Below are 24,992 nucleotides of genomic sequence, written 5' to 3'. Positions count from 1 at the left end.
ATGTTCCATCTTGGTGTAGGTGGCCTTCTGCTCTGATCGAGATAGAACCCTGATCTTTGCTGGCAGCACTTCCGTATGAAAGTCGTCTATTAACTCCCTGCCTGTGTCACGGACTCCTCATTTGTGGCCTTGGACAAGTCAATTAATTGCTCTCTTTCTCCTCCGTGTGGGATACCACCGCCTACTTCATAGGGACATGGTGAGGATAATGCTTTAGAAAGCTTTGAAAGACCCAGGCAAGAGCTAAGCTTTATTGTTATCATCATCTAATAGGTCTTTTTCATCTTTAATTTCCTTGATTACGTGAGACAGACAGAAATAAATGAAAGAGCAAACACCATCTAAGAGACAAAGGGAAACGAGCTGTGAGAAGACAGTCAGTTTGCTGTTTGTTTTATGGCTCTGCACAGAGCAGGTGAGCTCATGGGCTGGTGACTTACCGAGTTTTTCAGATCCAGGTACTTGGTGTTCCTGGTCACTGGCATCCCAGACAGAAAGGCCAAGATGTCATTGTTTGCCTGTAAATCACACACACATATGGGTGAGTTCCCTCTATCCACAAAGACACAATCACTGTGCACAAGGGAAGGCAAGGTCCCATTGTTCTGTGCCAACACAACTCGCAGACGATGAGATCTTTTTTCCCTACCATCTGGTCAGTTTTCTGAGCTTATTTTTGTTCCAATTCCCACCCAGTCTGATCTCTAGTCCCCTGATTTTGAATCTCTCTTATCACTATCATGACAGCCTTGGAAATTGGGGTCCTGGACCACTTTGCTCCCATGGCACTTTTCTGCAGGGGTATCAATTAGCCAAGTTCACTTTCATTAACTCCCTGGGTACAGTAACTATCCCTAATATTCCTCCTGCCATTTTGGCTGGATACAGGAATCTTCTTTACACAAAAGTATAGAAGGGGCATAATCTTGATGTACATGGTTAAATAATTATAATGTACCACCCGGGGGTGGGAAACTAAATCTGCATATATCACCCACCTACAAAAAGAAAGGGGTTATGAGGTTTAATTCTTTAATGGAATCATAGAAATGTAGGACTGGAAGAGACCTCAATAGGTCATCTAGTCCAGCCCCTTGCACTGAGGCAGGGCTAAGTATTATCTAGAGTAGACCATCCCTGACAGGTGTTTGTCTAACCTGTTCTTTAAAATGATGGAGATTCCACAAGATCCCTAGGTAATTAGTTCCAGGGCTTAACTATCCTGACAGTTAGGAAGTGTTTCCTAGTGTCTAACCTAAATCTTCCTTGATGCAATTTAAGCCCGTCCATTACGTCTTGTCCTATCCTCAGTGGTTAAGGAGAACAATTTTATCACCCTCCTTTTTATAACAACCTTTTACATACTTGAAGATTGTTATTATCTCCCCCTCAGTCTTCTCATCTCCATACGAAACAAATCCAACGTTTTCAATCTTTCCTTGTAGGCCATGTTTTCTAGACCTTAAATCATTTTTGTTGCTCTCCTCTGGACTTTCTTCAATTTGTCCACAACTTTCTCAAAGTGTGTAACCCAGAACTGTGTAGCCCAGTACTCCAGTCGAGCCTTATCAGTGCTGAGTAGAGTGGAAAAATTACTTCTTGTGTCTTGCTTACAACACTCCTGCTAATACGTCCCAGAACAATGTTCACTTTTTTTTGCAACAGTATTACATTGTTGGCTCACATTTAATTTGTGATCCACTATAAACCCCAGATCCTTTTCTGCAGTACTCCTTCTTAGGCAGTCATTTTCCATTTTGTATTTGTGCAATTGATTATTCCTTCTGAAGTGCAGTACTTTGCATTTGTCCTTATTGAATTTCATCCTATTTATTTCAGACCACTTCTCCAGTTTGTCAAGATCATTTTGAATTCTAATCCTATCCTCCAAAGCGCTTGCAACCCCTCCCAGCTTGGTATTGTCCACAAATTTTATTAGGGCATGTCTACACTACAGCCAAAGTCAATATAACTTACATCGCTCAGGGGTGTGAAAAATCCCCCTACAAGCAATGCAAGTTTCCCACAGACATAGCTTCCGCTTCTCACCGAGGTGGAGGAATTATGCCGACAGGAAAGCACCTCTCCTGTCGGCCTAGTAGTGCATCTTCACCAGATGTGCTACAGCGGTGCAGCAGCATCAGCACAGCTGCGCTGATGTAGTGCTGTAGTGTAGATTTGCCCTAGGTTTACTCGCTATGCAATTATCCAAACAATTTATGAAGATATTGAATAGAACCAGAATCAGGACAGATCGCTGTATGTAAAGCATTTTGGGAGTCTCAGATCAAGGTGTTGCAGAAGAACTAAGTATTTTATATTTAATTCACAACCCAGTGACTGGTAACAGCCCATCATACAACCGAAACAAAGTGGGCAGAGCCTGAGGCAGGTAAAAGCAAAGGTAAAAGAGGGGTCAAGTGGAAATGAGTGAGATATACGCAGTCACAGAACCCGCACTGGGACCGTGCAATCCAGACGCACTCCATGCACTCACCTCATCTAGCACTGCATTGCGCTTTGCCCTCTGCCTCTGACGCAGGAGGACCAGGCCCGCGATGATGTCAGATGGGACTATGTCAAGATCTCGGAAAAACTCAGCAAAAAGGTAGGCAATTTCAGAGTATGCATCCTGTGGAATCCAGGGAGAGGGGAGGGTTAAGGAAGAGGAGTTTGGGGGAAGGAGCAAGAGGAAAAGAGTGAGTGGGAATCAGTATGGCAGCGATGGCCTCATTCCCAGAGCGCCCTTTGAAAACATTCCCAAGGGGACCTCATGGGAAAAAGTCTCTGGTCTAATTATTATTAATATATATTATTTATATTACGGTACCATCTAAAGGCCTCAGTTGAGATTAGAGCTACACTGTGCTGGTTGTATGTAGGGACTGTCTCCTAACATTAAATCAAAATAGACAAGACAGACAAAAGGGGAGAGAAAGGAAGTATTCTTAGCCCCACTTTACAGATGAGGAACTGCGGCACAAAGAGAGTATGCTGGGAACTGAACTTTGGTCCCAGTCCAGTGCCTTAACCTCAAGGTCAGCCTTCCTTTTTAATGATGATTTAATTTGAACAATTCATGTTAGTAAGAAAATCCCCCATATTTCCTCTACTTGTTGACCCCATCATTCTCTAGCTCAGAGTCATAGGTTGATCACCTCTAGTAAACTGAAGCCGGACAGTCTCCCAAACTCCGCTGTCCCAGCCATACTGTGAAGAATGGGGGGAGATAGCGTATTATTTTTATAACAATTATCTGATTGCCATCATGTTTGTTACATGGTTTCAATGAGTTAAGTCAGTCATGTGTGGTTTTGTACATCTGCAGGAAGATAAACAATGGCTATGGATAACCCCAGTCACCCCGACTTAAGGGGACAATACAGATGACAAACCCTTTAAGTCTAGCTCAGACTATGTTGAGGCTCACCACCTGCAGTGACACAGGGGAAAAATGGAACAAAGGACTCTGGAACTGTTAAAAGCTGAGCCCCTGACAGACAAAGGGGGAAGAGCACTGAAAGAAAGAGAAGACTGAGCAGGAGGAGCAGCATGCAGGAGGATCCTCGAGTCGCTGAAGGACACTGCTCAAGACTCAAGTGACTCTGTGCAGGACTGAGGATCTTGCAAACAAATGCTATTTTTGCTTAGATTGGTAACTCCCGTGTAACTGTATGAGAAAAGGGGGTATGGTTTAGAAGTTCCTTTGCAAAGTCTGTGCGTTCTATGCTTTAGTGGTCACATAGTCCCCAAAGAGTTAAACTGTTAACTCAGGTACCCAGGAGGGTGGAGCTCTGGGGAGAGCATGCCTATGCTCTTGGGGAGACATGGGGGGTCAGCACTGGCCAAGGGCAGTTGGGCCGCAGGGCCCCATATCCCAAGGAGGAGTCTAGACAGGAGAGGCCAGATTAAGAGAGAGTATCTGGATGCTGCTCAGATCCAGCAGGCTTAAAAGCAATGGGATCCAGAGGTTTGGTCCAATATAGCAACCTGGTATCTAACCACAAAGGGGAGCTCAGCTAGCGCTGTAGCCATTACTTTGGCTCTTCCCCATCACTTAATCTTTCCTGGAGGTTTGTCACAGTCTTTACCCTGAACTGTCGGCCCATAACTTACAAAGTGACCTTCACCCAGCATCTAAATTTACAACTGTGATTTTGTGTGCAATTGATCTGCATGTATGAATGTGGTCATTAGACATGTAACTCCCTGACTGGAGAATGTGCTTGAAAGCAGAGTCTGGTTTGGAGAACATGGTCTCCCTTCTCCTGTCCTACCCACTGCTTGGAAGCTCTTCTTTTCCACAGGTAAATGCCTCCACCTCTGGCAAACTACGAAGGGCAGGCTTCTGAGGTGTGAGATTATTTCCCTCCATCTCTGGCACAGTCTGCGCTAGAGATCTCTATCATCAGTGACTGAACCAATGGGATTTCAAATACTAATGATGCACAATCTCTACACTAGCTATATTGATTTAAATGCAGTTTTAACCTGTACCAATCCTTGCATTGCACTGCAGCATTATAATCGCACTGCCTTCTGGAAACCTATCCCACAGTGCCCTGAACCAGTGGCATGTGGGAAATGCAAAAGGCCTTAAAGGAGAAGAGGGGAAATTCCCATAAATCCGAGGGAACTGGTGAGATTTCCCAGACCTTTTGTCAAGATGGAGAGGCCAGCGTAAAAGTTGAGTTCTTATTCCTTGCTCAGCAAGAAAGTTTTGTGCTGGAGCTTTTCAAAAGTAGGTACAAGATCTCTGAGATGACTAGAGAGACAGTGTACGCTGTTTGGGCAGGACCTGCAGTGCTCAAGACCAGCACTAATAGACTCATAGTTGCACAGGTCACTCCCCAATCCCACAATAACCATCTCTGTCCAAGTAGTTCAGGGTGATATCCACTTGGTGACACTCCACTTGTGTGTCTAGACAACCACCACAGGTTTCCACAGACTGAGGGGGACAAGTTTTCCTTGAGGCCTGGGCCAGGCAGCCATGACTACAAAACTTCAGAATGATGACAAAGACTTTTCTTCCCTCTCTGTGGGGAGCTGTCCCCAGTCTTGCAACACTGGATCAAAAAGATGGGAGCTCCTATCCCCATACAGACGAGACTAGTTTTTGCTAGAGCTGACAGAAGAACAGAACTTCCATCTCATAGAAAATTTTGATATTTTTACATTTGTTCTCACCCTGAATCAGGACACTGAAACTTGTTACATAAAGAAAAGTACAAAAAAAAAAACCTGATTCAGAAATGTCAAAACAAAAAATGTTCACTTTCCTCAATCAGAATGTTTCGTTTTGGGTTATTTAGATATTAAACTGTGTCTACTTGAGCCACTACAGTGCCGCATGGGTGCTGTAGTTTGGGTGCCTCATGCCCTATGGGCTGGGCTCCCCGACTGCACTACATCTCCAATGATGCGCCACAGTTTCCTCTCTGACTAGCCCCTGTGATGTATCTGGGATGGGCAGGCACCCAAACTACAACTCCAGGGAGACATCACGGCAGCTCAGGTGGACACTACGTAAAAATGACACAAATGAAAATGCTTAGATTCAGAGCAATCTGACCTGAAACAAAATATTTGTTTTTCCCAGCTGGATCTTCCATCCAGCAATTGACCTGTGGAAACTGGTTATGTTGGATAGTTACTGTCAGTTGGGCACCAATTTAGGGCTTGGAAGTTCCCAGGAAATGCTATGGCATTTGCAAGGCATTATACCCAGTACTGCAGGGGCATGTAATCAGGGTGGCCAATTGTGCCAGTCTATTGGGGGATTTCAAAAGTGACAAGTGCCTGATCCTTTGGTGATTCTCATTAAGCCCCGTGCGGCTCAGTAACAACATCCCCAGGTTAATTACACACTATCTAACAAAGCCTTCGCTTTAATCTCTGATTTACAAATAGGACAAATAAGAGCATTCCGGTGGCCTTCTCCAGACCATCCACTACTTTACAGTGCTCTGAATCTTCTCAACCCATCTCCTCTCCAGGGTAAAGAACATAAACAGCCCCACATTTCTTTCAGTACCATTCTCTGCACCTGTCCTGTGTCTTTTTTTTCTGAGATGAGGAGACCAAAATTGCAAGCTGTAATTAGTGCAGATGTACCATTGATTTTGAATGCCCTCAGAGTTTTTCCATATCGTTCTCTATTCCCTTCTAATGCAGCCAAGAATCTTTTCTGATTTTTGGCCACCGCTGTACATTGACGTCTTTGCTGAACTGTCCTCAATAACTCCTAGATCTTTTCCTGAGAGGTTATAGCTAATTTAGAGCCCATCAGCGTGTACAAGTAATTTAAATTGTTCATTGCAATGTGTATTAGCTTGCCCTTATCTTTGATGACTTTCATCTGCCATCGGTAACAATTCCCTCATTCTGCCTGATCCTTCACAAGTTCCTCACAAATGCTCCATAGTTTTGACTAACCTAATTATTACTGTGTCCTCTGCAAAATTTGCCACCTTACTATTTACCTCTCCAGAAGGCCATTAATAAATACAGTGAACACCAGATCTAGTGCATGAATCTGCTCCCGCTGAAGTCAATACGAAAGCTTCTGCTGACTTCACTGGGAGCCAGGATTAAGCCATTAGGCCAGATCTGTGGGGGAACTATCTACAGCAGTGGTTTTCAACCTGTGGTCCACGGACTGCTGGAGCTCTGCAGACTATGTCTAAGATTTCCAAAGGTGTCCACACCTCCAATCAACATTTTTTAGGGGTCCACAAATGAAAAAAGATTGAAAACCACTGATCTACATTATTAAACTTTCCACACTGAGAATTGGTCACTGTCTCCTACCTCAGTTTGTAAGCCACGACAAGACTTCACAGAACACTTAATTTGACACTGAGTCACTGTACTTAGCAGTAGTTTTAGGCATTCCATCTGCCTGTAAGAGACCTCCTGCCAATTCTGGTGGCTTTGCACTTTCCTATTTTTAAGATGTCTCTCTTTCTCTCCCTTGCTGCTCTTTGAAAGGATCTCACAAACAACAGGGAAAACTGAAGTAAGTATTAATGACAAAGAAACAGGGAAGCATCAAAGTTCATGAAATGCAGAAAGTAAACACAATAAAAAACTTTTTTTTGCTCTAATCTTCATTTACAGGAATCTTAGGTGCTACATTTAACAACAGCAGGTAAAAAAGCTTCAGGCAGAAGTGTGATCTTAAAGCTGACAGCGTCCCTAGGAACTACTAAATTTCCACATACATAACTTTTTGTGAGGGAATTTCTTCGAAGGCTTTTTCAAAGTCTAAATGAACTATATCAAGTGTTTCCACCTTAACTACTACTCAGTTAACCCTTGCAAAGAATCCCAGCGCTCAGACACGATTTTCCCCTACTCAAGCTGTGCTGGGTTCTCCCTCTCATATTGTACTCATCTAGGTGCTACGTTATATCATGGAATTAAGGGATGGTTCACCCACACCCAGGGTAAGAGACTCTGAGCAACAACTGGACATCACCATTGTGACATTCAGATGGGACACAGCTGTATTAAATAATACTGTAAGAGGATGCCCCCTTTTATTAATTCTGGTCCCATGACTCTATAATTTCCAGGATCAGATGGGTAAAATGCTATCCACCTTTAAGAGACCATCACCCTGTCTGGAGACCTGCCTCTCTGGACCTGGTTATAGCAGTTATATATAGTCCTTCCTGTGCCGTACAGGGATTGGGCTCAGTGATCCAGGTGATCACCTTCCAAACTGATCCTCTAGCTTCTCTTATCATTCGTATTCCTGACAATCAGCTAGTCTACTCTAGAAAACCTGTAACTCAAAGGAGGATGAGGGGACCACCATACTGCAAGACATTGCACCCACCTATTCTGAGAGCTCTTCAGTTTGTTGCTCCTAGAGGAAAATTTCCACTGTTCTCCTCTCCCACTGCACTTAGTGCCCCTAAATCGCAACCAGGTGAGAGTGCCCTCTGCTGAAACCAGTGAAATACTTCCGTTGTCAGTCCTGGGGATTCTCACAGTGCTATGCTCAGAAAAGCCCAGGACAAGGCTGGCTGGGCCTGGAATTTGCCCTCTGATGCACAGCTATTTGTTACTTACTGACTGGGAGTCCTTTGTCCGTGTGCAGCAAAGGAAAACTTTGAGCCGGCGAGTCCAGCTGCTGGCCTGTCCCTCCTCAAGGCGATGCCTGCATCAGGGAAACAAAGAATGCATATGGACAAAGGAAAAGCAGTTGCATAGCAGAGGTGCAGGAGTGAAGACAACAGCAACAAGAACACAGAGAGACAAGCACTAGGACCTGGTGTACAAACCATGCAGACTATGTGCTGTCAAGGATAATATACATACAGAGCCTAATTCTCATTTCCACTAAGGCCCCTATACACTGCTCTGGCAGCAGTACAAAGGGGACTTAGTGGATTTGAAAGTCTGGCCCATGCTGTATATAGACAAACATACACAGGGAAGGGGAGATTGTTTATGAGACAGCACTCCACATATGACTGATTGACAGCTAGTAGAGTGTGTTGGGAGGGAGGGGGAGACATTTGTGAAAGTTCTGACTTGTCTGGCCAGTGCTAAGCCTCAGTGCTCACATACATGATGTCCTTTTCTGATTTGGATGGTTGTAACGAGGACATCAATGTTCCATGGTCTGCTCGAAGCAGAATGTCCAAGGATGTCACATTCTTTGGAGCTTGGAGGGGTACCTAAAGGTAATTGTTTGCAGGTGAGGTGCCTTCCCTAGGATTTACTGCTATTCACAAGGAGAGAACTTTTACCCCTATGGGACAAACTGACTCCTTTCAAACTGGATTTTCAATACACCATAGTGAAGCTCAAGTCAAGCCCAGGTGCCACTGGCCTTGGGGAACTACATTTTGTGACCAGTTCCTTTCCTGTTTTTGACTGAGGCACATGCAAAGCAAAGAGGATTAGATCAAGCAAACTGAAATTCATTTCACTTTAAGGCTGGGGATGGTAGTGCCTTGATTCTCTGCTGAAAGTCTTTTACTATAGGGATCATCCCTTGGTATCCCCAATCGGATACTTGCTCTGTTGGTGCCAGCACAGATGAATTAAGGTTTAATGTGCTTCAGTGTGATTAAAAACAGGTCACCTCAACCCTGTTCTCCAGGCACAGGATCCTGATGGGAAAAGCTCATGAGTACAGTGGGTTGCTTTTGAAAAAAGATTTTGGTAAGCAGGATGACTCCTATAAAAGCATGGGACCCAGTCAAGCAATTCAACATATAGTGCCTGAAAGGGGATATGTAAAGGTTTAAAAAGTAGCCCATAACTTGCAACTAAGATTCCAAAAGATGAACAAGAATATAGTTTTAAAATGGAGTTTGCACTGTACTGTAACTGAGCTAGAGAAAATCATAAGCTTCCTGAAATGCTAAGGAACCCGGGTGGCAGAATTTTTACTTCCTCTGTCAGTTTCAAGGACTTCACAACTGCTCTAACAGGGGGGAGCAGGAGGGCACAAACCAGTCTTTCTGGGCTGGACTTTCATGTGTTTAGTCTTAGCCCAAAGGTGAATTTGTCAGGTAAGTCTGAACATAATTAGTTGAACTATCTTTGACTTCTGTGAGCATGAAAATAGCCATATAACACAACAGAGAGTCTAATAACAACAGCTGAGTAGCACAAAAAGGAAACCACCAAAAATGAACTGTCCTAAATGTGACAAATAAATCCAAAGGAAATCTGTCATCTTGACAGGCTCTGTTATGGGTTAAGACAGCGAAAACACAGCTCAAGTTTTAAATGCATTTACAAAGGTCACATTGACTCTTACATGTTACAGGCACTTGCCACTGAGGACTAAAGGCTTGATCCTGCAAGGCGGAGAGTGTCCTTAACTCCCTTTAATCCCAATGGGAACTGACAATGCCCGGCACCTTGCAGGATTAGGGCCAAGACCAGAAGATGATTTAAAAATAAACCTTTTGGGGTCTATTGTTATAATAAATAAATAAATAATAATAATAAATACATCATAGCATTTTTTCCATATAACATTATATCCCAGCAGATCTCTGGTTACATACACCAATCACCACTGAAATTCAGCCATCTCTGCGGTGGAAGGCTGTAAACAGCAGGTACATAGCTATGACGCAGCAGGGAGGGGGGAGTGTTGACCTGGGAATGTGGCAGGGGAGTTTCACTGGGAGACCTGAGAGCCTGTAACCTGAGCCAGGAGGGGGAGGGGGAGGTAACACCTCTGCCAGGAAATGTGAACAGAGGCTGCAGAAGGGAGCCTACTAGGGGGGGTTTAGTTTCAGTTTGGTGCTGGGTGGTGGAACGCAGGGAACCCCAGGGCTGGGGTCTAAGCTCTCTGCTCCCCCAGAAGGACTTGACTGAGGGGTCCTGGTTGTACCCACAAGCTCTGCTTGAGACTGTGTTCCTATTGTTCAATAAATCTTCTGTTTTACTGGCTGGCTGAGAGTCTCAGTGAATCCCAGGAAGAGGGGTGCAGGGCCCGGACTCCCCCCACTCCATGACAATAGCACACTGCATAACAATATGGGGAGGAGAAATTTGGTCAAGGACACTGGGACAAAGCCATACCCTGACCGACGGTGTCCTGGGGCCTTTAATATCCACAGAACAGCGACTTTTGAGATCTCAGGCAAAAGGAACCTCTCAGACTGCAAAGTGCTCAGTTTCTCTCTCTTTCAGGAGGAGGAAGACCTGAATCAAACCTCTGGGATTTGGCATGTGGTCTTAGAGCTGGATCCTGACCTATCTGGGACCGTCTTGATTTCAACAGAGCAAGTTTGAAGCATGCAAGATAGACTAACAGGGTACTGAAGAGCCCTGGATTTCCAGAACTAATGCAAGTGACATGTTGAATGGTAAGGAGGGATCTCCCCATTGAAAAAAATCCAAACTCCTTAAAGGGTACATAAGTTTGCTGTATGGCTCTTCGATGGTTCAAGGGTCTTTCCCAAAACATGAACAGCATTTGAATGATCCCTTTTCAAGTCAAAGTTGGAGCAAATGTTTGGCGCACCACCCCTCACTGTATATTCTTGATCTGAAACACATGACTTGCAGGCTATTTTCAAATGGTCATACCTTTGCACATGCAAAAGGAAATGTCCTCAACTGGCAAAGCCACATTCCTCACCAAGGGCTATATACATGTCCACACTGCAGGTGAAAACAAAGCCAGTTTGTGCTGTCCAGCATTTTAAAAAAAATCCAAAAAAAAAATCTTACTGGGTGAAAAAAAAACCTCTCCTCTATTTTGGGTTACTCACAAATGGCACAATGGGTTCTTAATTATAATGTCTAACTATCAACACAAAAGTAATTGCTTCTGGGCTGAGACAAAGCATACCAGAGGGGAATAATTAAAAAAAAGACAAACAACGAGCAAAGAAAGGAGCTCGGAATGAAGATGCTGTCTCAACCTTAACTAGAGCATCAGTGTTGCAGCAGTGTAGAAGGGCAAACAGCCATGCAAAAGGATGACTGGTATAGGATATTATGCACTGCCGCACCAGGGCTCACTGGGGACAGCAAGACCCCAGGCTTACATTGGGATCCAATCAGACCGCTCACTGCAGACACATACACTGATGTACATGTGCTGCACAGCATAAATATATCGGAGCATCTGACCTGTGTTCTTTTGAAATGATGCTCAACAGAGAAATGCACTGATGCTTGTAGTGGAGAGCACTCTGAGGTAGGACGGGGAAGAGCCAAGAGTTGGACAGATCAATATGGGCTTCCAGACCTCCTCTTTCTGGAGAACTGTGCCCTGCTTCCTTACCGCAGATTGTACGTCCTCAGGTTGCGCTGTCTCCTCTTTGTGGCTCGCAGTTTGACAAAGGTCCGTCCCGTCGGGTCAAAGACACACAGAACAGTGATGCAGACACTCAGAATGACGACCCAGTTGCAGACGACCATTCCTGTAGAGAGAGAAGAAGGGGAAAGTCGGGGGGTCTGTCCTGGAGCCACAGCAATGGCTCATCCACCCTAATCTCTTGTGTGCATACCAGTTCATCTTTCCATTTCTGCAAAGCGAGCAAAGAGATGGCATTAACCATCTCACTCTTGCAGAGAACTCCTTTGGGAGGGTCTCTGGTCACAGCTGGGTTCTCCAGCCTCAGGATTCTTGCTTGGAGGTTACCCACACAGAGAGAGACACCTAAATATCTATTCAATACCTAGAAGGATTCCAGGACATGTGTCAGGACCCCAGTGAGACTAGCTGAGATCCTGAAAAGAAATCTGGGTAACTAGTTAAGTCTCTGCAGAACAAATTGTAAAGAACAGTGTCCTTCAGATTCACCCACCAGACCCAATGCTGGGAACTTGGATTCCTGTCCCTCTGGAGACAGCTCAAACATATGAATACAATGCCTGCTCTGTGCAGTAACATAGCCAGACAGCAAGCACTACATTCACAGCAACTGTATTTCAATCCATTCCCAGGGGTACCTCCCCATGTATGGAGTAACTCCCCAATAAGGAGCACCCCCTACGTGCACAGGAGCACATGAATGCACTAACTGAGCACTACATTCAGGACACCCAAATACATACCCAAGGTGACACTCTTGGCAGTGAGGTCATTGCAGGAGGAGTAGTACTGTGTTAACCAAACGATGCCCACAATAGCGTACACAAACTCGATCACCAGGATGGCTGAAACAATAGGAACACAGAGCGCAATAGCAGCAAATTTCTAACAGTTAAGCACAGCTTCTCCCCAGAAAGGTGGGCATCCTCCTAGCCCCAGCTCTGTCAATCCCACCTGTATCTCATATCAGCAGCCTCATGCCAAGAGAGAAATCCCAATTCCTAACGCTAAATGAACTCTAACCAGTGGCTGGTTCATACCCCACTAGAATAGGCAGTGCTCTCCAGCAGGAGAGCAGCACAAAACAGATTTTGGCCACAGTGCTTTCCAAGTTGATCCTCAAGGAATAAGTACAGAGATCCACTAGCTCCTCAACGGCCCCTACCCCTATGTTACACCCTGATTGTACATACACACAGCTGCAACACCCGGCTTGAGTCAGACACACAGTCATACCCCACCTAGTCTTTTCCCACACCCCCACTCCAATGCACAGAGACTCTCCTACATAATGTACCACTGTGTAACCATGCATCTGCCTCCCGATGATACACGGCCTGCCTGATTTGGAAGGGAGAGGTTAATTCCCTTAGGCAAATTTAGGAGGGTTTGTATATGTGATTAATCCCACCTTGTTCATTCTGGCAAATCTGGTGTGTGTGGAAGGGAATTTATCTATTTTAGGTACTTATATAGCCCCCGTTACCACAGTATCTGAGCACCTCACAATCTTCAGTGTATTTATCCTCACTACACCACTGTGGCATAGGGAAATGCTATTATCCCCATTTTACAGGTGAAGAACTGAGGCACAGAAGCTAACTGACATGCCCAAGCTCACACAGGAAGTCTGTGGTACAGCAGAGAACTGAAGCCAGGTCTTCCAAGTTTGCATCCTAGCCACTGGACCATCTAGCAGACTCACAGCGTGCGAGATGGGCAGAGGAAGTTAAGCCCCCAAGCCTGGCAGCCTCGGGACACAGATAATCCCTCCTGCATCTGGCAGGTTCAGAAAGGGGCATACAGGGCGGGGTTAATTTTCCATGGGCTCTAGCAAACCTAGGAGGATGTATGTGTAACGCGGGGTCTGTTCCCAACTAGCTTTGGCAGACTTGAGAGAGAATGTGGCGTGCTCACCTCCCTTGGGCTCTGCCAGATTTGGGGTAGGGATTATACCGCCTCAACTCTGCCAGCTCCAGGAGCAGGGGATGCTCTGGCACACTCAAGGTCTGTTCTAGTCACATGCTGCCACTGCTTTAAGGCCAGAACCCTCTGTCTTCCTTGAGCACTTCGGGTACTACTTCCCTCACCAGTTGGTACATCTCAGCCACTGGAGTTGTTTCCCTCAACTGAGACACAGGCACCTGTCCAAGACATTGATCTGCTGTTTCTTCGATTAATTGCAGACCTGTCAGGCACTCACACTCCTGTCATCTCTAGGGCCCTGTCAGCCATGGGCTTGCACCATCCTACTGAGCCTGGTTTAAATACAGTTCCAGCAAACACTTTCTCATGCTGTTTGGCCAGCCAGTGGCATGTTTAAAAACTGTGCACTAGGCTTTGTGTTCACTGGCTCTTTCCCCCGCAAATTCCTACCATTGCTACCATCACATCAGCTCCATCCATGGGAGCGTTAGCATAGACAAGACTTCTGGGGGCAGAGACACAGGGGCCTGGACTACACTAGTGGTAACACCCACACTGCTAATACCAGAGGAACTGATGAAACTGTGGTAGCAACAGTGAGAAATTTTGGAAATTAAACACAGACAGGCCCAAGACTCAGTTTCAGTATAGTTCCCTAATATGGAATAAGTCCAGTGCATATATGATATTAAAGGGCTTGGTGACTTCGCAGGGAGCTGGTGTGGGGGAAAGAGATCTCTCACTTGGTTTTTCCCTTTTTCTGCCCCTTCCACTCAACCTTGATTTAATACAGTCAGTCTCAAACTGCCAGGCTCCGCTCCTTTCCCTTGGGAGACTCCACAGTGTCTGGGAGAAATGGAGAGAGGAAGACTTGTTTGCTTTGCTCGTTAATGGTTTGCACTTAGCACTCAGCAAAGATGGAACTGCCTCCCATATGGAGAGAGCTTTCAAGAGAGGATGCTGGGCTTTTGATAAGTCCTAAGTGGAAAGAAGCCAGCAAAACAAGGACAGGCAATAGGCTGCCCTGCCCTCATGTTTAAAATGGGCACAACTCCTTGTCTACCCAAAAGATTTCTCCACCAGACTCCTTATAAAAATACTCTCCCCAGGGAAAAGATGTGCTGGCCTAAATACATTCCCATACCTTGGGGGATGAATGGAAGGATAGAGTGAGAAACCTTATGTTGGGATATCCCAACACCTGCACAAGAGACCAGTGTCTGTTCCCCTTTCTGGTATGACTCTGAGGAGCTCAGGATGGGTGACAGGGGGAAAGATCTTAGGAGGAAAAGAGGTCTGTATGCACATCTCAGGAGGAGGGGAGGCATGTGGGCATCCAGTAAATATAGTTATCTATATGGAGGTGGGTTATGTACGTGCACACTGCTAGATGGGTATGTGTATTGAGAGGTGGCCTTTAAGTAGGTGGGTGAAGGCTGGGTGACAGGCATGTGTTGTACTGAGGCATATACTTGTGTTATTGGAAACCTTGTGGAGAAAGAGGGGGCAAAGGTGTAAATGTGTCACAAAGTGAGTGTACAATTGTATTGCAGGAAGAAGGATGAATGTATTTGTTGTAGGGATGGGGTGTACAAGGTGTCACAGTGAGGGGAGGATGAATGAAAGGTTTGCTGGGAGGGTGTTTTGGGTGGCGGGTGAAGGTATGTATGGGAGGACAGGGGGTTGTGTACCCATTCCAGAAGAGCTCCATAGCTATTCATGTGCATGTCACAGAAGAGTGGCTATCTAGGTGTCTCTTAGGGGCTGTGTATTTGTCAGGGTGTAGGGAGGAAAAGTCTTCTGAGAGTGACAGATGGCAGAGTGGAGGGTAAATGGTTAGAAGGCCCTATGCTGCTGCCTCTTACCCAGTCTGACATAGAGCACATACTGCATCGAGTCCCGGGGCTCTGTGTACAGGATGCTGCCACGCATGCTGAGCCAGATGATTGCCACCTCTGCGATCATGCAGCTGAGCAGGATGCCCAGGTAGCCTCTGCCATGGTCCACCAGGTTAAGGGAACAGGTCTCGTTGGGATTGTACGCCAGCCCGAAGAGCACCACGGAAAGGATCACAAACCTGCCATGCACAAGCCAACTATTTACCAGTGGCAACACCAAGCAAAGCAGCCCAGCATCTGGTAATATTCCCTCAGCTAGAGTCTCCTCACAGCCAGGTTTTTTATCCTTAGGACTATAAGAAGGAACCCTAGATGGCCTGTACATTTCCTGCTAGTTCTCCCACTCACCTATAGATCATCTATATATTAATTTGGTCCTGAATTCTCTTTCCCAGCTGCTGGGAGACATGCTGCCCAGATCTCACCTTGGTATCCTGCATCTATTTGGCAGTTCTGAGATATCCCCTGGGACACACCAGAGGCACCACACTCAAATCTCTGTCTTGTGGGCCCCCCTAAAGAAGCACAACCCCAAATTTCAATAGACCACTCAGGATAAAGGGTGGGGATGTATCTGGAGTTACAGGCACCAGGCTTCTAACAGAGGCTTCCCCTGTGAAAGTGGGACAAGGGCTTTGAATAGCACTGATACAAGGAAAGGGGAAAGCAAGAGGGACCAGAAGTTCAGAACAATTTGGTACCAGTCATAAGTGTCCAATACAACCTTCCTGCGCTATACAGGGGAACTGGAGAGAACTCCAGCCACTGGACATCGGAGTAGCAAAAGGAAGTCATGAGTTGCTACAGAGCAGCCTTCTCCTGAGCATCTGTGCTCTTCACTTACCAGGTGGTGTGAAGGAGGAAGAGGAAGATGGCTGGCAAAACGAGGTCATCGCTGCCCACAGACCAGCGACGGCGGAACACCACAATCCCTGGCATGGCTAGCAGGTCTGAGGAGGCTCAGCAGGCACGATGCTCATCTCCTGAAACAGAAATGCAGGAATGAGGATGCAAGTCCCCTCCAGTCCCTCAATGCACCCTGTGCTGCCTTAAAATCCCCTCCATCCGCCACATACCACGGAGAGGGTCCTGTCTGAGAGTCCTCTCCATCCCACTCCCATGACAGCATCGTATTTCCTCCAGACATCACCAGCAGACGAAGAGGGGTAGGCATACCAAATTCAAGGTGGGGAGGCGGGGAGAGAGAAAGGCAGTCAAAGATCGTGGGAAGCATTAGCTTAAACAGGTGTGTAGCTCACGCTGAATGTAATTAACCCTCACTCGAACACGATGAGTTGGAATCCTGTTACAGAGCTCTGTGTTTGTAAGTGATCCCTGCTGGGCACCTACGACAGGTTGTGCCAGCCTAAGCTCTGTACAGCTCCCTATTACCGTGTTCTCCCACACATCTGCCACCAGGTTCTTCTCTCAAAAGCTTCCTCACAATACCTTCCTCTCAGCTGGCCAGGTGCTCCAAAGCATCCATTAACATTTGGCCCTCACACACCACCTGGAGAGCTGTACATTTCCTTCCCATCTCTTGGGGGTGTGCACCCTACAGCCTCCATGGTGTGCCAAAGCTAAGGAAGCAGCGTCCAAGGAGATCTCAATCTTAACTGCAGACTGTTTAGAAGCCCCGTTTGCTCTGCCCTCACTTTGCCTCCTGTATGCATTAAATCATTGGAGACCTAAGGGACAATTGCTTCTCTCCCTTTCTCTCTCTTTTATTTATTAGTTTTTCAACCTGATAATCCTTAATTAGCACTGGCAACAGCAGTCAGGGGTTATACAAAGCTCCCCTGCATATGCAGCTCTGCACCTCAATCCTGCCCTGCAACAATTGCCCCGCTATTCTAGTCCAAGGTTACCCCTTACACAGCTCTGCCAAAGACCCTCAATCCTGCCCTGCAGCACCCCCTGCTATTTCAGTCTGAAGATGCACCTCATTAGCGACCTGCAACACCAGTTGTAAGACCTCTGCTTGGCTTTGTTAATGTACTTCTATCCGGACCTGCAGCATCTCAAGCTATTCCACTTCTGGCTTCCGCCAGCAACCCACTGTGCTCTGCCAGTGTACATCCATGGTGATGTTACAGAATCCCCAGCAATTCCAGTCTTGCCTTCACCCTCAGCTTTGTCAAAGCACTTCAAGGCTGACCTGCAGCTTCCTATGCTATTACAGAGTCTGGGCCACCATCCAGCTCTGCCCATGCACCTCAACCTTAATCTGCAGCACCGCCTGCTATTCTAATCCTACTCCTTCACACCCAGACACTGGAGACAGTGCACCTCAATCCCAAATTACAGCAACTGTGCAAGTCCAGTGCTGTCTCTGTGAAGTACTGCCAAGCAGGATAACCCAGTCAAGCGTCCCAGAGGCAAAAATAAAAACATCTAATTTCTATTACTTGTGATATAATCAGGATTTGCATCAGGATTTCAGAGGGCACAAACTACTACACTAATCTGCCAGGTCCCATTTCTAACTCAAAACTGATCGTAACTCTTTCACATTAAATCTCAAAATCCAATTCAAATACTCTGGATAAAATGACTTGATGAGTTATCACATTTAAATTAACTAGAATCTTCAAACCACAAAAACATTTGCAGCTTATGACAGGCCCCACGAGCTGCCCTAGCAGCACCACACAGCTATATTATTAGAACGTCTGATGTTACAGCAGGTCACATGGTCTGGCATCTTGTACCTGTCAATTATGTTTCTGCTCTCTAATCTGCACACAAGAACTGCAGCTCATCCCAGAACTGGGCAGCATTTCTTGTCCCATGTCCACTGCCAATTGCTGTCACCCTGGTCCAGTTGGATTTGCTCTCCTACACATGCTGTCACGCAGCAGAAGTGACTACACACACCTCTAACACTTTTCAGGAAATGCCACAATTAACATGCTGACACACTTCCAGCCTGTTACTCACTTCAGTAAAGGCAACACTGTATTCCATGCTCAGCAGAACAAAAAACAACATGAAAAAACTACACACCATTTGGATTCACACTCCCCTAGCACACACTTGTCAGCGCACTTCGTACATTTCAAACTGCTCACTCCACTGGCCATATGGCAATACTTTCTAGCCTTATCATGAATAACCCCACCATCTACCACTGGTACATGGTGGTACTTTCCACCTTTACCATGAATACTGCTACCCTAAATCAGTGCACACAGAGATACTTTTTACCTTGCTCTTACACACTGTTGCTCCTTGCCCATGAACACAGTGGTACCTCCCAGCCTTTCCCTCCCTGTAACTGCTCTTTATCCATGCAGACAATCCCAGCATTCCCTGGTTTACTAGTGTACCCCATCAATGTATTTTCTACCCTTTTTCTGCACCTAGCAGTACATGCAGTTGTACTTTGCAGACTTTCCTGCCTACTACCAGATTAAGCAGTGATATCTTGCAGAAAAAATGAGCCCTAGGGTAGATTCCTGATGAAAAGCAACAGGTAGGCTTGGAATGGGGTATCCAACCCCTTCATTATTGAACATGATAAATACTGTGGGACTGATGCTGCTAGTCCTCTCTTTTACGAAGACCCTACACATAACGTGGAAACCAGAGGCAGACAGAGTGCAATTAATTTCTAATGATTGTCTGTGTGAAATCTAAACCAGGAAGCCAGGGGTCCTACCCCTTGTGTTAGAAACAGCAAGAGAGGAGTGAGAGAAGGCCTGTTACTATCATACCTGACTTACAGCAAGATAGAAATAGTGCTCTCAGGGGGAGGAGTCCTGGAATCTGGAACCCTGGGATGCAGCCAAAGAGTTATATTTGAGGAGGCCTGAAGACATGAACCTAGCAGGGAACTGGGGAAGGAGGAGAAGAGTCGGAGGACTGATTGCAAAAGAGCCTTGGAACCTTAAAACAGTGGGTTAGAGACTGCTCCGAGTGCAAGGAGCCCCAGACTTTGCTCCCCAGGTTACAGCACGCAAAAGCACTTACGATACAAGGAAGCCCAGCAGCCTAAAACCAGGGTCAGAGATTGAGAGAGCACTGAGTGTGAGAAGCCCTGGGACCCTGAGCCCCGCCTAGGGGGAAAGCACATGCATGCACAAGTGCTCAGTGCGAGGAGCCCCAGGACCCTGACCCTTCAGGCCAGAGTTAGATCTATGGGAATCGGAAACGCTTACATGGCAAGTGGTCCAGCAGAAGCACATTCTTCTCTCCCGAGAGGGTGTTTCAGGGAAAGTTCACGTCCACGGAGACAGACATCACGAGTGAAGGAGGAAACCACGAACTCTTCATGCAGCCATTGAAAATCCCAGTCAGAAGAGGAAAGGACAGCTTGATGACTGTCTGCCAAGGAAGCCAGGCATCATCTTCAGAGCACTTCCCTCCCTCCAAGACGGAAACCTCATTTATTCAACTGGGGTTGCTTGGAGCGAATGAGCCGGGGTCGTGACTTCCCCCCCTTCGCACACACCCCTCGACACACTCTAGAAGGAAGTGACATCATCCCTGTTCTGAGGAGATTGTGTGTGAATTGTGGGAAGAAGGATTGAAAGCGAGAGCATGAGATGCTGTCAGAGTCATGGGGAGAGAAACACACAGAGAGATGGAGAGAGGAGGGAGCTCTCAGCCAGCAAGTGCAGCAGCACGGAAACCGCCTCCCCTCTGCCACAGGGAAACAGAAAAGACTCAGCTTGCTGCAGAGATCCTTTGGGAATGTCCTGGAGCTTGGCTGCCTGCAGGAACCCCCCTTCCCCTGCAGTGGATGGCATCAGAGACGGTGCTGCTGGAGGAAAGCTCAGAAAGGCTGTGGGGCACTACTCTATCCCCTGGCATTCGCTGAATGCAGAGGGGAGGCGGGGACAGGACATGAAAGGGGCAGCCAGGAGGGGCCACCCTCCTGGTCAGAGAAAGGAGGGACTGTTCAAAAGGAACAGCCTCTCCCAGGCCTTGTTAGCCCTTAATTCCCTGTGACATGCTCTCTAGGGTATGGCAGGACATGGGGGAGGGGTAGAGAAAGCTGTTGGGTGAAGGCTTAGAGAAAAGAGCAAGAGAGAGAGACATGTTACAGCGAGACAAGATTCCAGCTAAACCTAGATTTAGTTTAATCCAACATCCTCATGTGTCTAACATTAACCACAGAAAAAGGTATACAAGTAAATACATGAGCTGAACACAGCTGCAATCTAAGGAAATAGGTTTACACATATCCCATTAGACATGAGACACCACCTGCATCCACACAGCCCCTGACAAACCAACCCAAGAGATCACCCACTCCCCACTAGCCAAATCCACAGAGGAATGAGCTGGCATGCTCACACCATCACATGCAGACACCCAAGGCACAAAACCTATACCCACACAGTCTCTGACACAGCAGCCTATAGTAATCCCTCATCTGAAACTCCCCCCCGCCCCCCCACCACCAATCCACACAGGCAATGGGCTTACTCTCACGTATACCACCTGTATAATCCTGAAACTGCCGACCTGCTATCAGCTCTCCACTCAACCCCGTGTCACAGAATCATAGAATATCAGGGTTGGAAGGGACCTCAGGAGGTCACCTAGTCCAACCCCCTGCTCAAAGCAGGACCAATCCCCAACTAATCTGCCCTCTCCTGGGAAACAGAAGCAGAAAGCCCTCAAGTGACCAAACTCTGGGTCCCCTGTGGCACCAACAGTTTCTTAAGGCTCAAACAGGCGTGCTGGAAAGAGAGAGTCTTGCTAGGGAACATCCGTAGAGAGGCCCTGAGATTTAGTGAATCTGCAGTCCCGAGGCATTCGCCATCTCCATCCGTGCATGAGATAGCAGGCTGAGTGTGGCATGACACAGGCACTGAAAACCATCCCTTACCAACCTCATCCATGTGACACACTTGTAAACCCCCCCCCCCCCCCCGCCGTCAACCCATCTCCCCAACCCCAGCTCCAGGAGGGGCTCACAGCGTTTAACGGAAAACCCAAAAGAGAGAAAACAATTGCGTTCTGAAATCCTCAGCTAGGCCTTCATTCCTCTGCCTGTGACTACAGAAACTCCTTTCCTTATGATCCTGGCTCCAGAGACTCTGGCATGTGTAAAATGCTGCTGCCATCTTCTCTCACACACTCACAGATGAATGAGCACATTCACCCCAAAATACTCCATCATCTCCCCACTCATTTCAAGGTTAGGTTCAAAACTGTCCTCAGTGTTCTTAAAACCATCCCAGGACATGCTTTAGGTGACTTCAAAACCTTCTCTCTGCCTCCACTTTTCATCTAGCCTTGACCTCTTCTCTATCCTGCCATGCAATCTGACCACTGTAGCTGTAAGAACCTTCTCTGTGGCATCTTATATCTCTTCGCCTCTCAGACGGAATCCTATTGTCCCTTGCCTGTACACTTTTATTTCTCTCCCCTTTTGAAATTATTTAACTCTGTTAAATCGGTTAATGTTGTTTGTGTATTTTATACAGATGCCACAAAAGCTGTATTGTACTGAACAAAATAATTAAAAGTGTACCAGCAGTTGAAAGCAGCCAAGCAAGTCTATCTCTGGTGCCCACAAGCCAATGAGGGGTTCCACCACTCTCGCTATACCCTGAGCGTTCACAGGATTAAAGCCTACTACCACACATCCCAACAAGCCACATCACCACTGGACAGGTTTCCAGCTCCACCAGAGTGTTCTCCTGGGACTTGCACTCCCCCGACCATGCAAGTGTGCCAGATACGGTACATGCCCCGTAACTCACGGGCTGTGTGACCACAAATGCCGCACACAGAGCCCCTCCCTGTTCCTGCGAATACACCAGACTACACGCACGTACTTGTACTCGACTCCAGCGGAAATCGGCAATTAGAACTTGTACAAAACATGATCAGTCTTCAATCGGTTATTTTTAAAGCCCCTAAATGGAGCTCTTTCTGCTTCAGAGTCTGGATCCTCACAATCTGGGAACTGTTCTTCCACTGGGGGGGATGTGATTTCATCTTTAGGAAATGTCTTAAGGTTGGTGGGGAGGTGCTTTCTTGCCTATGGCTGCACACTTACAAAGAAACATCTCTTCCTGCTGAATCTCGTGTGAGGTTCACAGTGGGCACTCTGAAGGCATGCTAGTGTCCATTGAACAGAACGGCTGCATTCCCAGATCACTCCCCTACACAATTTGCCCATGACAAATGTAAGCATTAGTAGTATCTCCAAGCAGCGTCGGTAAAACAGCAAGGGATGAACCCCAGAATAATGAGAAAGTAAATTCCCCTCTCATCCCAGAAGTAGAATGTATCTCCAAGACAGGGCTGGGTCCCAACCTGGAAGCAGCACGGGAGAGATGCTAAAGGCTGAATAAACAGGGAGACTGAATTTCCTTGATACTCTAGGAGGGCAGGGCTGTGTTTTACAGGTAGAAGACTATATATCTCTTGATGAAAGCCCACAGCAACCGCAGGAAGAACCTCTCCGCTTCCCATAAGAGGAGCTGGTGTGCGGGCTGGTGGAGCATTTGGAGAATGGGCCCGTTACTGACGTAAACAGTTATTAGGAACAAAAAAAAATCCACCTCATTCTATTTAGATCTAAAGCTCCCAAAGACATGGGTTCCTGAATATGGGGTAGGGAGTAATGGGTAAATTGATGGGGACTTTAATATTGGAATTTATCACAAGTTCCAACTTCACACCTGATTTTAAAGGTTCTCCCTTATACTTCTCCAGTTCCTTTATGCTGAGAGACACGAGAGGGAAAATGAAATGAAGCAAACAGAAGAGAGACAAGACTAAGGGTATGTCTACACTACAGCTGCTACAGCAGCACAGCTATGGCACTGCAGCTATGCTGCTGTCGCGTAGTAGTGCAGACACTTCCTACACCAATGGAAAGGGTTTTTCTGTTGATGTAGGTAATCGTAGAATCACAGAATATCAGTGTTGGAAGAGACCTCAGGAGGTCATCTAGTCCAACCCCCTGCTCAAAGCAGGACCAACCCCAACTAAATCACCTCAGCCAGGGCTTTGTCGGGGATGATTTAGTTGGGGTTGGTCCTGCTTTGAGCAGGGGATTGGACTAGATGACCTCCTGAGGTAATCCTCTCCAAGAGGCAGTAGCTAGGTGGACTGAAGAATTCTTCTGTTGACCTTGCTGCATCTACACCAGAGGTTAGGTCAACCTAACTATACTCCTCAGGGCATGACATTTTTCACAGCCCTGAGCGATGGAGCTAGGTCAATCTAAGTTCTGGTTGTAGACCAGGCCTCTGTTCCCCAGTTGAGAAGGGAAAGGCTCAAGAAGCCTCTTTAGGTCAAGACTCCTAGGGTTGGCGGATTTCAGACGTATGTGGCCCAAGACAAAGCCGTTACACCACAACCCAACCTAGTTTATTAATAACACTACAATAATGTGCTTATGTCTAGTGCAGCATCATAAACTAATGACACAGATACCCAAAGTAAATTCTGGAAATCAAATTGACCTGCAAGCCCCAAGGAACAAGCATTTACTTCCAGATCAAATACAGCTTAACTTATGAGATCTGGCAAGATCTCACTCCTGGAAGTGGAATGACGTAGGCCACAAAAACAAAAGATATGGTTAGGAGCTAGAAAAGACCAACTAGCTGGCCCAACATATTGCCCCATCTCCAGTTTATCTTATTCCTGCCTTCTGCTTTCTCACAAAGCCCTTTTCCCAGGCCTCATTGTGCTGCAGACACAAATCAAGGTGTCTTCTTGGCACTTCCATTGTCCACACTTAAATCATCCCCTTGGTCCCTTAGTGCAAAGTAGCTCTCCCAAGTTCCCTATTTCCTCAAGTCGAGGTAATGTTTTCTACATAGCTGAATGCTCCAGCAGCTTTACTGACTTTATTGACCTCTTTTGGAATTTCAAAAGTCTCCATCAGTCTCCCCTAGAAGGCCCCCTTTCCCTCATGAGAATAAACTAGGGCAGTCAATTAATCGTAGTTAACTTGCGCAATTAACTCAAAAAATTAATCGTGATTAATTGCACTGTTAAACAATAGGATACCAATTGAAATTTATTAAATATTTTGGGATGTTTTTCTACATTTTCAAATATATAGATTTCAGTTACAACACAGAATACAAAGTGCATAGTGCTCACTTTATATTATTTTTATTACAAATATTTGCACTGTAAAAATGATAAACAAAAGAAATTGTATTTTTCAATTCACTTCATACAAGTACTGTCCTGCAATCTCTTTATCATGAAAGTGCAACTTACAAATGTAGATTTTTTTTGTTACATAGCTGCACTCAAAAACAAAACAATGTAAAACTTTAGAGCCTACAAAGTCCACTCAGTCCTACTTCTTGTTCAGCCAATCGCTAAGACAAACAAGTTTGTTTACATTTACAGGAGGTAATGCTGGCCGT

The 24,992-nt window shown here is 46.2% G+C and overlaps 1 protein-coding gene across 1 annotated transcript in view; it reads right to left on the bottom strand.

Annotated features, from left to right (window-relative positions):
* Positions 1 to 21,184, bottom strand: part of DAGLA (diacylglycerol lipase alpha) — a 51,592-nt gene extending 30,408 nt beyond the window's left edge. The window contains exons 1-9 of the mRNA XM_074954657.1: positions 21,082 to 21,184; positions 19,794 to 19,959; positions 16,478 to 16,616; positions 15,601 to 15,812; positions 12,553 to 12,654; positions 11,777 to 11,915; positions 8,083 to 8,170; positions 2,498 to 2,632; positions 441 to 518 (exon numbers count right to left, since the gene is read on the bottom strand). Coding sequence (XP_074810758.1) covers positions 441 to 518; positions 2,498 to 2,632; positions 8,083 to 8,170; positions 11,777 to 11,915; positions 12,553 to 12,654; positions 15,601 to 15,812; positions 16,478 to 16,572 — 849 coding nt within the window. The 5' untranslated portion in view covers positions 16,573 to 16,616; positions 19,794 to 19,959; positions 21,082 to 21,184. The remainder of the gene's footprint in view (positions 1 to 440; positions 519 to 2,497; positions 2,633 to 8,082; positions 8,171 to 11,776; positions 11,916 to 12,552; positions 12,655 to 15,600; positions 15,813 to 16,477; positions 16,617 to 19,793; positions 19,960 to 21,081) is intronic.
* Positions 21,185 to 24,992: the final 3,808 nt, after the last annotated feature.

This window comes from Natator depressus, chromosome 6 (genome assembly GCF_965152275.1).
Source record: "Natator depressus isolate rNatDep1 chromosome 6, rNatDep2.hap1, whole genome shotgun sequence".
Classification (NCBI taxonomy): Eukaryota; Metazoa; Chordata; order Testudines; family Cheloniidae; genus Natator; species Natator depressus.
Note: the sequence above shows the minus strand (reverse complement) of the source record. Positions and strands in the feature narration are given on the sequence as shown.